The sequence below is a fragment of the Rhea americana genome, unplaced genomic scaffold, assembly GCF_003343005.1.
Source record: "Rhea americana isolate MKP2758 unplaced genomic scaffold, rheAme1 scaffold_7, whole genome shotgun sequence".
Taxonomy (NCBI): domain Eukaryota; kingdom Metazoa; phylum Chordata; class Aves; order Rheiformes; family Rheidae; genus Rhea; species Rhea americana.
This window is the reverse complement of record NW_028186867.1, coordinates 9967325-9982365: the sequence shown is the minus strand read 5'-3', so window position 1 is coordinate 9982365 and position 15041 is coordinate 9967325. Positions and strand designations below refer to the sequence as shown.

The following is a 15041-nucleotide window of genomic DNA, read 5'->3' as shown; positions in this document are numbered from 1 at the left end:
CTGTTTGTTTTTACAAAAAAGATGAATATTCCTCACAATCACAGCATCTATCTATCTTTTTATGCTTTGCTATCTTTTTCTCTCAAAAGGATCTTTATTTATTCAGCTATTTTAAAGAGTAGTATTATTGTTTAACTGGCCTAATAATAATAATGACAATAATAATACTAAATTCACCCACCAAAAACATATACTTACTTTCCGTCAGATGAAATTCCAACTATTCTCCTGAGATCAAATGGCCTTCCCATATCAAAGGGAGGGTTTGACGCCTCAAAGGATAGACGTCTCCTAAATGGCTCCCAAATTCCTTGAGCTTCTAGATAGGCTGTTCCAATTACCAAGAGAAAGAGGACACTATGGAGGAGAAGAGAGGCAATTAAGTATTTCTCAGTTTTGAGGAATTTTCAGGTTAAGGAAGTTAATCAGACATACAAGACAAAATGTTTGTATACTGTACTATGTGCTGGAAACCTAAAAAGGAGAACTKCATCCAAATCACAACTTTATGATTGATAGAAATATAAAAACATAATCTAGCATGATATAAACATCAATGACAACGAGAGTAAAAATTAGAAACCCAAGTTAGGCATGCAACTCCCCAAAATACTAATCTAAAGGAAAAAAGAAAGATATTTGAAATATTAAAATGGCATCTAGGTGGTCAGCAGCTCTMACAGATTGCCAGTACAATTCCATTTTAAAGGAAGAGACTCTCCATAGGGAAACGTACTGTTGTTCAGAGAACAAGTTTAAGAGTATTACTTCAAGGAGTTTTACAACTAACTTCATCTGATGCAACACAGTTTGGGAGTTTGCCTGTTGTATAATCCACTGCAGTAAACTGTATTTTTGAATGAAGCGAGAAAACCACTGTGGAGACACTCATCATGGTGCTAGGGACTTTATATTCCAATAGGAGTAAGTTTTTTTCTTTTTTTTTTTTTTTGGGGGGGGGAGGGAGGGGGGAAGAGGTGGATGAAGATTGTCTTACTTATTACTCCAGACAGTTTATGAGAAAGGAACTTCAAACTTACAACTCCTATTTATGCTCTCCTCCCACTTCTGACTGCCATTTTTTGTAAGCTAAACGTATGAAAAACAACATCAATTTACACAAAAGGGTGAGACACCCCCCACTTAATTGCAGCTGTTTAATAGAATTTGGTATAGGCATCACCTCTGAGTTATCAACTATCACCAGAAATATAAATATGGCCTTCAGAGACCATCTCTGCTGGTTACAGATACTTCAGTGTTTCCTCCCCTGCCCCAGTGACTAAAAGGATTCTAGACACATAATCAGATGGCAAAATGTAGGCAAGATAAATCTTGCCCAAGAGGTTAGCAAGCAACAGAAGCTAAAGCAGCAGAGGAATCATTTTACACAAGCTCACACAACCCCTTATTCAAGAGGGCAGTGTTTGCCTCGACTCCCACACCATCAGAAATATTATTCTTTTGGGATGTAAAGAATAAGGCATAATCTCTCTCACTTGGTGATTATAATCAGTGATGCTATTTGAAAGTTTTGCAAGACCGATACCAACAGGAGTATCACAACTCCATCAGCCATGCCACACAGCCTTTAGGAGATGCAGGGCTTGGGGCTTTGGAGAGTCTGGTGGGCACTTTCCACTTCAACCCCACGCTGCTCCCCTCAGTGCTTCGACACTGGCCTCTGGGTCGGCAGAGGCTGGACAAGGGAGTTGCAGCAAAAAGTCACGTTGAGGGCTTCGCTTCCTCTGCTGGATAAGAGCTCTGCTCCCTTTAGATAGGCCAGCTTTGTTGGTTTGATAACTTGAGTACCAACTTGGAAATAAAAAACAAAACAAACTCTTGTTTCGAGGTCTTTTTAACGGCATTTTGTTTTTGATTTGGGGGAGGTAGGAACCGTAGTGATTTGGGCTTGGCAATTTTTTTTTTTTTTTAATGAAGATAACTAGTCTGGAGTTGTATACACTGCAAAACAAATCAGTGTTTACATTTTCTTATTGCTGTTCTAAGAAACCTTACAGTGGGGATAATGTGGTCTAGACACCAGAGAATTTCATGGTTCTCTTTCCCCTCACAGTTATAACCTGGAGCATGTGTCTGGTTGGAAAGTTCTTCATAAAAAGGATCGACTCTTGCACTGTGTTTGCACATGACCTGTCTAGCTGGTTTTCAATATTTGAGGCCGCAAGTATGGTAACTATCCAAAACAACAGTGATTTAGGGAAGACAACAATAAATAACACCTTATCCCCCCCMAAAAAAGATAGACAAACTCTCCAAATTGTTTATTCCTCAACAYTGCCCTCTGTAGAAGTGTGTTAATGGCAGCTAGGAAATCCCTACACATTATGACATCCTAAAAGCTAGAGACCCCAGTCCCGATGCTTGGGACATTCTGAAAAGGTCACGTTAGAATTTTCCCTCTAATTTGCTGCTAACCAGGGTGTTTTGTACTTGCAGGAAAAAGACAGAGTGAATAAAAGGATCAGTATTCTCTACTGTTTTGTAAAGTTTAATTCACAAATAAAGTACGTACAAAATTCTCCAGAACTACACTTGTGAGCTGAACACATTATTCACTCTGTCAATGAACTAAACAGAAATTAAGCTCACGAACTTCTAGCAACTATACAGAAGAATAAAAAAAACTGTGAAATAAACAGCGCATTACTCAGGAAAGCATTGAAGAGTCAGAAAAGAAAAAGCAGCATGTTGCTTCTCTATCCATTTCTTCTGTCAATCCCAAGAAACGTATTTCATTTACGTATTATACCATACCACACTGGGAGAGTCAATATCTTAATTAAAAAAAGAGTACAGGAATATTACACCTTTGATTTGTCACAAAGCTAACAATAATCSTTCAGATTCACACCACCTAGGAAAACCACTTTTTCATCACAGGCATCTACAGCAGCATACCATTTCACAGGCTAAAATACAAGTTTAATGCCAATGAAGTTATTGATTATGTTTCTACAGTGGGTTTTCTCTAGATAAAAGCATTTGGGAACATGTCTCACATCCAGGAGATTAAGGGGTAGGCATTGTTTATAACCTCTGATTTCAAGAAATAAAAATAGGCAGAGGTTAGAATAGGCAAATGCAGTGAAATTTTCATCTCAAATCTCTCTCACACCTAATATCTCTCTTTGCTGAAAGAAAAGTGCACTAATATGGTACTGCATAACCCCTGAGTGCTCATGTCAGGAACAATGTCCTCCAGGTTCTCAGAAATCCCATTATTAGTATCACCAGTTGTCTGTCACATACATATGACAGCACAGTTAAATTCATCCATAGTATCTGTTAAGCTCATTAAATTCACTGTCTCATATCTTCCCTACAGCACAACCCTACAAAAGGGATGCTTCAGCCTCTAATGTAGCTACAGTATTCTAACACCTAATTTAATGCAAGATTGGCTTAGTTAATTATCAAAAAACAAACAAACAAACAAACAAAAAATCCCCCAAAAATTCAACGCACCCAAAATACAAAACTAAACCAAAATACCCTTCCCCCCAAACAAACAAAAAACCGAAGCCCCACATTACTCGGGTTAACAGGAGAGTATATATAAATATATTTTACTTAAGGAAATGGGCCCAAGCAATAAGTATATTATTTTGTTTCATTTTGAGTGAAAAAGTTAGTACTTCTCATCTTTAAGCCCTTGCACTAAATCCACAGTACTTTTATTAATCTGTTCTCCTTTTCCACCTCACTATTTTATGCTATTTTTAACACACTTTGTCACTTTTATACCTTCTCTGTAATCTGTATGCAAGCAGCTGTATTCCACATACATACACTGATAAGAGCAAACATAGATACACTACCTCATTATTCCTGAGATGATTATGTACAGYGCGAGTTCCCAATTGGGCCTGGGCAACGCTTCTGCACATGTTGCTAACATATGATATGGAAGAGAGGCATTCAAGACAAATACGAATTCAGAGCCTCCTGCAGTGATGAATTTTAATTCACGGATGACTCTGGAAGCAGTGAAATCTGGTGTAAACCTGAAAACAAAATGAAGCACGTTAGAACACTTCATATGAAAAACAGGAAAGTTCAAGATAACATACATTATTCAGCGTCATTCTCTAAAAAATGCTAATTATTATTTGAATGAGATGTCAGTCATAGCCTTTATAACAAATAGCCTTAGTAGTATGACTAATGATCATCCACATCCACAAAAACAATACTACAGTCAGTCATGAAATCTTTAAGTTCTTTTTAAGAAAAAGAAAAAAAAACAAACAGTATTTACATGAGCAGAGGAAAAAATTTATATTTTAAATTTACCTAGTTTACCATTAAGTAAAAATACTTAAGCTCATCTTCCAAATAGTTTAAGATGCAAGTGACTATGCTTATAAGCACCTCCCTGATCTACGTATAGAGAGGTATAGGTATAACTCAAAGCTGTAACTAAGCAACAGAGCTGATAACAATGTTAGCTGTAAAGTTTTTAAACATTCACCTTAAAACAAAACTAAGTTCAATCAAAACTGGATGCCTATTCAAAAAACGTCACCACTATGTTCTTGTCTCATCACAATTAGGACTGCAGTTTCTGTTGCAGAAATACTAGTGAAGTTTCATGGTCTGCAATATCTTGTAATATCCTCTTATATAACAGCATCATCTTCTGAACTTTTTAGATAGCATATTCTAAATATTCAAGCCTTAAATCCAAGCAATGCTAAAGGGTTTTTTTTTGTGCACATCTTTTACATTATAAATTTGCAGAATTAATCATAATCACGGAAACAGAACAAATTTCCAAGATTAAAATGCTATACATTATGATAATAATCCTTAGACCAAGGACTCTTTTCCATATACTGCAATGCACCAAAAAYGTAAATCTGGTTCTCAAATGCGTTCATACCCCAAATGAAGAAAATGCATAAAAAGCTGTAYAGTAGTACTATTCCAACTCAGTAATTTATATTTACTGGATAGTGACAAAAATACTACTATAGTCAGTCATGAAATCTTTTAAGTTCTTTTTAAGAAAAAAACCAAACAGTGTTTACAAGAGCAGAGGAAAAATTTCATATTTTAAGTTGTATAAGAAAAGAATCTTCATATCTTATATGAAACACCCCAGAACTTAACCAACACAGATTTCCTTCAAGATAGAACAAGTAATACAATATTCCTGAGGTAAGACTCCATTCAGATGACTGTAAGAAAAAAAAAAAAAGAAAAAGAAAAAGAAAAAAGAAACTTACAGTATGACAATGTCTTTAGAAGCATTGGCACTTAGTGCAAACTCTTGACAGTTAACTACTTTAAATCCATATCCTTCACATGTGTATCCACTGATTTCCATAGATTTCACATTAATCTGCAGCTGCCCTGTATTTTCCACTTTAAATGATCTTCTCAGTGTGAAATTTGGTTCTTTTAATTTCATTTCTAGAAACAAACAGAACAAAGTAATTAGCATTATGTTAAACTGATATCCTTCACTATGGTTGTAAATTAAAGCAGAACAGACAGCTCTGTCAACGCTGCATCAGGAGGGAGGACTAGGCAGGCCTGTGAATGTCTCTGGATAATCTGCAGGAACAGATCTCTGCAGCCAGGTTCTCATCACCATCAAGGGGGAGCACTTGTACAATTCCAGAGCACTAACTCACTGCGGGGAAGGCACCAAACACCATCTAAACCTCTGATAGATGACTTTTTGCAAGCCTTTTTGTGAGGAAACAGTGTAAGTTGTAAAACAATTTGAGCTACTGCATAGTACAGTCGTACTCTGTGAACAAAGTCCTAGCACTAGTAAATTTAAAACACTTATTTCTGAGATAATTTTGTTCTCTTGAGAACAGAGTAAATAGAGAACCGATATAYTACATAACATATAGATATACTGATATCATCTTAGAGGTTGTGCCTTAAAAATGACACCCAGTGCTGAAGCTACACATATCTTAAGAGCAAAAAGTACCTAAGCTACAATGTGTAAGAGATAGTGACTGAGCTTCTCTTGAATTTTTCCTACTCATCCCCCAAAGCAGAAAAATCTCAGACAATTAACATGACACCTTATAAATATGTCTAAAAATCCACAAGTAATGGAGTAGATATTAATACCAGTTAAGACTAAAGACTAAACCTCCTTTACCAGTTCTCCTTTGGAAATACAGTTATTCTATTGCCCTCCTCTCAGAAGCTGGGGCACAAAACAAAACACACACAAATCTCATGACATTCCTAATCCCCCTGAACACAGAATAGAATTTGTCTGGAACTGATTTTTTTTTTTTTTTTTTTTTAATAAAAGAACTCACTCACTCTACCCCTTATCCTGTTAGCCATGTACATGCAGATTCTGAAGGAGTCAGGAAAAATGCATAGAAAATTGCAGTCATGATCCAATTTTACTTATATTTAAGAATTAGAGGTTATCCCAGTAGAATTCCATCTCCTCGGCCTTGAATTTTAGTGGGGGAAGGACATTTGTTTTACTTTTAGATTTCTTAATTATCTTCTTAAAATGAAAAAGGTCAAATACTTCTTTTTTTGCCTTAATTAAGAAGTAACTTTAATATTTTTAAAGGAATTAAATTTACAGGGCASTAGAAGAGGGAAGAATTGTTTCCACACATACATTTTAAGTTGTACATGCAAAACATCATTGCATTTCTGTTCACTACAGTAGTTCAAGAAGTACTCACTTTCTGAACAGTCTTTTAATAATGCTTCTGTGATTTTAAAGCGTAAAGAACTTCCTGGACCAGGAGGTTTGCCTGCAACCCTTAAGCTCTCAGTCGTTCCTTGTCCTTGTACCATTATGGCATCTATTACAGTCAAATTATTTCTAGGTACACAGAAAATGGGGAAAAACATTCATAAAAGATTATGTAATCCGCTGCTGCTGAAAATATCTCTACAGACTATGAAGTTATCTCAATCCTAGAGGCAGAGATACAAGCAATACCACAGATAATTCCCCACAGTACGGAAGAAAATCGTGCACAGTTCCATATACAGTGTGTACAAGAAAGCCCAAGAAATAACAACAAAGCATACAAAGAAAAAGTACTATTCTAGTTTGTATGTTATCATTGTATTAAAAGCACCACACTTCATTCAAACAGTAAATGCAGTTATTCAAACAGAGCTCCTCTTTGCAAGTAAGATGCAAATTGTAGCTGGATCTTGCAAATGGCACCTGTAACTAAGCTCCTACTTTCAAGACATTATGTTTTTAAGAATTTAAGTATAATAATGGGTTATATCTGTATACCAGGAAGTATATACTGAATACAATTTGACTACTGTAAAACATATAGTTACATTTTAACAAAATCCGTTTATCCAGTCATCTATGATTGTACACTTACTCTTGTACAAGTGGTAATCTCCTATTGACAGCTGATCCCAAATATGACCCTACGTACAAGCAATAAGCATCAAAAGCTCAAATTCAATTCAGAAATAGCTATCATACCTGATAATAATTAATGATGAAACAGTTTTATTAAGAACTGGAGTGAATTTTACTTTGACAGATTTTCTCTCTCCAGGTTTTAATATTAGGCTTAAAACTGAATGCCGAGCCAGGCCCTTTGTAAGTCCTACAGCGCTCTGCAGTGGCTGGACCTTAAGACAGTAGGGAAAACAAATAAATAGCACTTTTAAAATAGGAAATTTTTACAAGTATTTAATGAACCAATATTACTTTAGCTAAAAAAACAAATTTTGTCATAAAAAAGTGTACTACCCAATGAAGTGATTACACAAAAGCTTTTTAGTTAGAAGTTAACTGGAGACCATTTTCTTCTCCCTTAAAATACATACATAAGCTTATGCTGGTCTACTAYGAAATGAACTTTCCCCTCCAGTAGTTCATACAACCTGAAGGGCCTGAAAGGCAACTGGATTTGGATCAGACAAGGAAAGTATGTTAGAGCTTTAACTTTGCTACTTGCGCCAAAATAACATGTTTTTTTTTTGTGACAAATACTAAATTATTTCTCTACAAAATATTGGTTTCTACTTCAGAAATTATCTTCATGACACTTCTATCTTAAAAATACTCTACCTTTAACCAGAGAAGAATTGACAGGACAAGAAATTCTATTTATTACTAATCCAGCTGTGCTTATTAATAACCAAAAGACCACAGCAACTCAGTGAATGTATTTACATGTGGATTCATAAAGCTCTCACGCTGTAAGAGTTCAGAAATTTTTTTATGTATATATTTCTAACACTAAATTAACATTAAGCCATTATGTATCATTTTCTATCCTCTATGTTCCACTATGAAAACATTTTCAGAATACTGCCTTTGCAAAGTAAAGGAAGAAAAGAGGGAAAAAGGCAAATTTGAAATAGCAGAACTATCAAAAGCAGGGTATTTTGCTAAATGTGTCTCAGTGCAAGCACTGAATTGCTAATCAATAACTGTAAATGGAGGGGGAAATGAATGTATATTAGATTAGAAAAGAAAGTGTTCCGGATGTTGCAAGACCTGTTAAAAAAAAAAAAAAAAAGTATATACTTAAGGTTTTCCACAAAATTTCAAGTAACTTTAAAATGAAGAACAAAGCAATGGAAAACCTAATAGTCAGCTAGTTTTAGAAACAGCAATCACTGTGCTAAAGAAAATGAGTCAATACAGTTCTTGCGTAATTTATACAATCCTGTTACACGGTAAGCATACAGTGAAAGTGATACTATAATAGTTACATTTGACTAAACTCTACTTTTACTATTTCCTTGAAAACATCTAATATACATATCACATTTTTCACACGCAGTAATAATAAACTTGAAGGAACACTTTAACAATCCCCCCAACATTTTTTAAACGCGTATCCCCACGCCCAATATCTAAAGAATTTATTGAAATACTTACACAGTTTCTGAAGACCTGGAACTCTAGAGTCTTCAGATTGAAATTTGTTGGTTTACTCAAATTAAACCTGAAACAAAAATATCTTTTTTTCCCTCTCCAAATTAGAGGAGTTCATAACATATTTGTATATATTACAGACCAGAACAATACACAGATGAAAGTGTCATGTGATTTTTCTTATTTCCTCCCTCACGCGTCGAGCTAAGGAAAAAACGTGAACATCTCATTAGCTCAGCAGCTTTCCCTAACAGATGGCCAGCAACGAAAGAATACAGAGGTACCTTCGGTGACAATCAGCCTAAATTCTGTTCCCATGGGGCCAATGATCCAAATTCTAGAAGCAGCCAATACTGTAACTGCCAGCACAGCTGCGAAGGACTGCATTTATGTTTTGTAAAACGTATTTTGCAGTAGAGCGAGGAAACACTGAGTACTTTAAAATAATACTTACCGTTCCGATAGCTTATCGACAAAGGTGGATGGGTTAGAATACAGAGCTATAGGAAGGAATTGAACATACACAGGAATGTCAGCTGGATTTTCTAGAAAAATTTCTTCCTCCTAATCAGAAACACAATTTTTGTAAAGTTTACATTTGGATTAATTCTTATTACAAATAGTTATGAAAAATACAGTCCCTATAAAAAGATGTTATTAACACAATAACTTACTGATGAACTGTTTGTATTGGTAAGTGGGAAGCTTAAATGGCGTGGTGAACTGAGTATGGAAGGCCAGGCCATTTCTGCTGTGACTTTCAACCGGACATCCTTCTGAAGATCTGTGTCTACTTCAAATACAGCATTCGGTCTGAAAAAGTATTAAAAAAAAAAATCTTACTTTATGAAAAAAAAGTGGCCAAAATTTGGAAAAAAAGCAAGTCTGGAGAAAGAAAAAATTTTAAAAGCACCCTGAAAACAGTATTAATTTGAAAAATAGCACAGTCCATTATGTTTATAYGCAAGAAAAACATTTGAACTCTATTTGTATGCACTGCTATTAAAAAACATAACAAAAAAAACTCCCCAAAACATGCTAGAGCAGATCAATCCAAATACTTCAAAGATATTTGCTATTTAAGTGCTGTTGTCAACACCTATCCATTCTAAACTCTACTAGGGCCTATTTAAGGAAGAAGATGAGCAGAAAATATGGTAGGACTTAACGTATACTATCATAAATTTTGCAGCATCTGCATTTCTCTTTCACTACCCTCTGGATAGAGGCATGAAATCATATCTTTCGTTAGAAAGTACCTAGCTCTTATTGTTGCAGATTTGAAAATCTGATCGACTCAAATCAGTAAATGAAAATAACCCAAGATGTATTATAAAATATCAAGAGATATTATGTAACAATAATTGACTGACCATTTTTTTGCAAAGGTATAACAAGTAGAAAGAAAAAAAGCCCTACTACAAACTGTTTTCAAAACACCCTCCCAAATACTCCCCAAAATATACTGTGACTGTGTATGTGTAACGAACAGCAAATGTGATGCTCTCTAGTTGTGATGGATACAAGAAGTATATGCCTAAATTTTAACAAACCCAAAACAAATCTGTGAGTTAGTCACACTTGGTGTGAGCAACTATTTCCATTATYGAAACAAGATTTTTATTTTTTAAGCTTTTTCTCTACAGAGTTTTCAGAGCACGCTGAGTTAACTTCTTTTCAGCCCTCACTCAAAGAACACTGCAATATGAAAAATCTGTATTTTATACTGACTATATATAATACAGAATTATATTGTGATTTAGTTGCTGAGGAAGTAGCTAGGGTAAAATAACTTACCTATGACTTGAGTTCTCTTTTATTTCCATCCAGCCTTTGAACAAGTTCTCATGCAAATCCCAGTCAGAATCCCATGTATCTTCTTGCATTGCTAAGTTGTGCTGAACTTTAGATTCCGCTTTAAATTAGAATGTATTTTTTAAACAATGATTTTACATGAAGAGTTTAAGTAGAAAATTAATATTTTTATCTTTTAATTCCAAATGTGAAAGTTACTTACATTTAGATAAAAAAGGTAATCCTACATAACAATGATCCCCACATTGTAAACCAGGGTCAAAATAAATATTTGCAATCTGCAAAATATATATGTGAGATCAATTAAGAAACTGCATGGTAACTCTAATAACCAAAGACAAAAGCAGAAACATTTCTGATAATCACAGAAATTCACTTCTGCTATATATGAAAGAGAACTTCTACAAATAAGGCATAAACAAACCTTTGATTTTTTTCCTGGCTCTAAGTCTTCTTTATTACTTCTTAGTCTCTTATAATAGAACCTCACATCTTCAGACAGGGTGCGTATGTGCTGTATTTTCACTTTCTGGGAAAAGGAGTTCATAATATTCAGGCTCTGGTGGACTACTTTTCCCTAAAGAAAAGATGAAATACAGCCGTATGATATTTTTCCGTAGAACCTTTGTTTAGTTATGCAGGCTGACAAAAACCATGGCAGAATTGAAATATTAAGTATAGAGTTAAAACATGCAATCTAAACAAAAGCCACTTTTATCACTTTGAGATAGGTTTCTGTAGATTTGCATTCCTTCCTCTACTTACTTCCAAATACAGTTCACCCCTCTTGCAAAATTAGCAGGTCTAAAGTATTTTGGAGAGAGAGGACGACAGTTATATTTAAAGAATTTATGTTAAAAAAGTGCCAGAAAGGAAAGGAAAGGGAAAACTTTGCTTAGGAAACCTCCTAATACAAAAAGAAAACAAGCTTCTTAGAATAGTAGATCCAGTACATAGCTCCTACAAATTAGAAACAATCTGAAAGGATTATATAAGAGTGAAGCTGCGGATTACAAATATTCCAGGTGACAGAGCATGGTTTAAAACATAGACTGGTAAGGTTAGAAAGGACCTCTGGAGATCATCTAGTCCAACCCTCAGCAAAGCCCATACAGGGACTGAACCTGTGACCTTGGCATTAGCAGCACCATGCTCTGACCAACTGAGCTAAACCTGCCCCCCAAAGGTACAACCCTCTCCCATCCCCAATGAAATCAAGATAATAGAAGCTAATAAAGCACTAAAAAAAAAAATCCAAATCAAAACAATAACAACAAAAGAAAGGTTTTTTTTTCCCACTACTTTACACTCTGCCTCCTCTTCTGAAGTAAGCATTATTTTAGCTTTTTAGCCCAGAATGCATAGTTTAAATGTGTATTATTATTAGGCTCGTTACAATGCTTGAGCTCCTCCTTCCCTGTCCCTTTTCAAACTCACTCCAGTGTGACCTCCCTTGTAAATGATTCTGTGGTCATGTTTTTTCACCTTACCTCAAACCCCAGCTCTGAGGAATACAGAGCAAAAGATAAATTAAAAAAAAAAAAGGCTATTCAAGATTTGTAACAAGATTTCACCTTTTATAGCAAACAAATACAAGCAAATTAARTGTCCAAGATATCTTCTAATGAACAGGAGAAGAGGTTTCAAAGTTCCCTTAAATCAATTTCTCAAGGTAAGGTCTGAAGCGGAGATGCATTTCTGCAGGCTCAAACTTTGACTGTGGCCTCAGAGAGCCATGTGGCCTCAGTAACACACCAAAACAGTCTCAATATTAGCAAATGGAGATGGAAAGAAACCACAAGACTGTTTGGCTAAACAGTATTATACTGTTAAACTGAACAGGAGGTAGACATGACAGTGTCTGAGCTTCACCTATGGAACAGCACGAGTAACGAGCCTCCATCAACTGGGTAAGATAGAGGTTTATGAAACTGTAGGACAAACAAGGTTTTACTAAGACCCTTACTCAGCTTTAAAACACCGAACAACAGATAAAGGGGAAAGATTTTACCATTCAATAATTAAAACAACAAAAACCCCAGACCAATGATATTTAGCACAGAAGTTCTGGAAGATATGCTTTTTTCAGGGAAAACAGTCAAGAAAGGTGTAAACTAACAATATCATTATAAAGTGTAAGTTAGCACAGTAAATCTACTTAAATCAAAACACTTCTCTTTGCAAGGACAACACACACTATGAATGCCATGCTGACGGTCTTCTAGAGAACTCTGAAAACTGGACTTAGAAACAGTTAACTCTACTAAGAAAAAAAAAAAGAAAAATTACAGCACTCTGGGGTTGAAAGAAAGATGATAACAAAAAAGTTATGTCACAGAGACTGAAAAATGCAGCAATACAAGTAGTCTCCTCCCCCCGCCCCCCAAAAAGCCCAAGTCAACCAAAATCTTAGGAATATATTAATATGTTAAGTTCTTCAGTTATTCCAGTGAGAAAAGATGACAAAATAAAGGTGAGATTACAAAGAGAAAAAACACTTTATGGCCTAACATTTAATAAAGTATTTTGTTGCAGGGTTCAAGGATAACAATCTTGACAGAAATTAGGATACAGAAAACAAACTGCCTCATCTATGGTGAAAGAAAAAGAAATGAACAATTAGCTATTTCAGTTTGTCACAGGCTTATAGAGCAGCTGATAGATGAAGTTACAAATACAGCAGTAAGTGTAATAAATATCCAGATAATGATGAGACCATGTAATTGAATAACAGGAAATGAAGTGCCTAAAGATAAATAAGAAGTGATCTGTGAGACTGCAGGTGTGACAGCTTGACCTTAAGAATAACCAAAGGCTTTAGAACAATTTGTGAAGTAGGAAATGAAAAGGGATGTGAAATGATAACGGGATAAATTAGTAGTGAGTTTACTAAGGTCCTGTTATCACAGATGCTCTGCAGGAGCCTCCTAGACTGTTTGTGCCTAGAGCTGTGTAGTCCCTCCAGCAGATGTCAGGGTGGTTAAGTGCCCCATGAGAACCAGGGCTACCTCCAGCTGTCTATAGAAGGCCTCATCGACTTCCTCTTCCTGGTCAGGTCGCCTGCAGCAGACGCCCACAACAGTGTCCCCCATGTTAGGCTGCCTTTCAATCTTTACCCACAAGCTCTTGACTCGGTCTTCATCCACCTCTAGGCAGAGCTCGATACATTCTAGTTGCTCTCTCACATGAAGAGCAACTCATGACAGATTGAGGCTAACATGGATCAGCTGAGATATTCTCACTAGAGATGATTAAGACTTGCAAAGGAATTTGGTAAAACTTTACTCGGATGACTATGTAAATGTGTGATCACTCACAGAAGAAAGACTGCTGCAGATGAAGGAAAAGATCAGAATGATGAGCAGGGAAATACAGAGCCTATAAAGTGAGAGAAAGATTGTGAGAAAAAATGGCTTTTTTTTTTTAAACCTACTAAGAGAAAACAACAGTAGATACACTGATCTTTAGTAAAGTCAAGTGCTAAAAGGAGGGAAGGGAGCTACTTAAGCTCAAGGACAGGGCTGACATAGAATAAATGGTTATAAAGTGGCCAGAAATAATTGTGAACTGAAAAATGCATATATGTTCACAACCATCAGATAAGCACACTTCGGGAATAATTTCTTAGTAGGAGTAAGGAAGGTAAAAGAGACATTACTATGAGATACAAGAAACAGAAAGAACGTTTTAAAACTTGTAAAAATCCTCAGGCCTTAAAAGAATCCAAACAAGAGCCAGAGGAAATCCAGACCCTTATTCGACGCCAGGACAAGCCTGAAAACATCTTCCTGGCCAAGTATGGTGCTGAGGCTGAATGGTTACATACCGAAGGCAGCTCTGAACAATGTGCAGGATACTTAAAGTACTTTAGGCTAGGCTAAGCGTGAAACAGAACGTGGTCGCGTGGATGAGTGGTGTGAGCAGCACGCGAGAGGCTTGCAGAACAGGCACCACGCCAGGGACTGCTTCAAGTGTTTGCACAGCGTAGATGTGATCAGTCTGTTCAGAAAAGTGCTCCCTACTAGAGCGATGAATAAGACACTGAGCACAAACTGATCTGCAGAAAGTGACTGATTTCCAGATCGAGTCACAAAGACAACTTAGAGGTGCAAGCCTCTCAGGTCTTTGCCATTCTCATGTTCCAGAATGCCTGACTCTTTAGGATTGATGCTATTCTGTTATTTTAACATAACACATTCTCCAGCCAAATATTTCTTCAATTTTTTCCTGAGCCTGTACAGTAATCACTAGTAGAGGCTGTAATACTCTCCTTTTTGAGTGCTGTTTTTCAAAATATATTGAAGTTAGATTCACATCTCTGATCTTTCATTCTTGC

At 35.9% G+C, this 15041-nt stretch overlaps 1 protein-coding gene across 1 annotated transcript in view; it reads right to left on the bottom strand.

Moving 5' to 3' along the window:
- TMEM131 (transmembrane protein 131) overlaps positions 1 to 15041 on the bottom strand; it is an 83492-nt gene that overhangs the window by 16845 nt on the left and 51606 nt on the right. The window contains exons 19-29 of the mRNA XM_085321541.1: positions 11130 to 11282; positions 10908 to 10983; positions 10688 to 10805; positions 9565 to 9703; positions 9345 to 9454; positions 8894 to 8960; positions 7481 to 7632; positions 6705 to 6847; positions 5253 to 5439; positions 3843 to 4028; positions 199 to 357 (exon numbers count right to left, since the gene is read on the bottom strand). Coding sequence (XP_085177667.1) covers positions 199 to 357; positions 3843 to 4028; positions 5253 to 5439; positions 6705 to 6847; positions 7481 to 7632; positions 8894 to 8960; positions 9345 to 9454; positions 9565 to 9703; positions 10688 to 10805; positions 10908 to 10983; positions 11130 to 11282 — 1490 coding nt within the window. The remainder of the gene's footprint in view (positions 1 to 198; positions 358 to 3842; positions 4029 to 5252; positions 5440 to 6704; positions 6848 to 7480; positions 7633 to 8893; positions 8961 to 9344; positions 9455 to 9564; positions 9704 to 10687; positions 10806 to 10907; positions 10984 to 11129; positions 11283 to 15041) is intronic.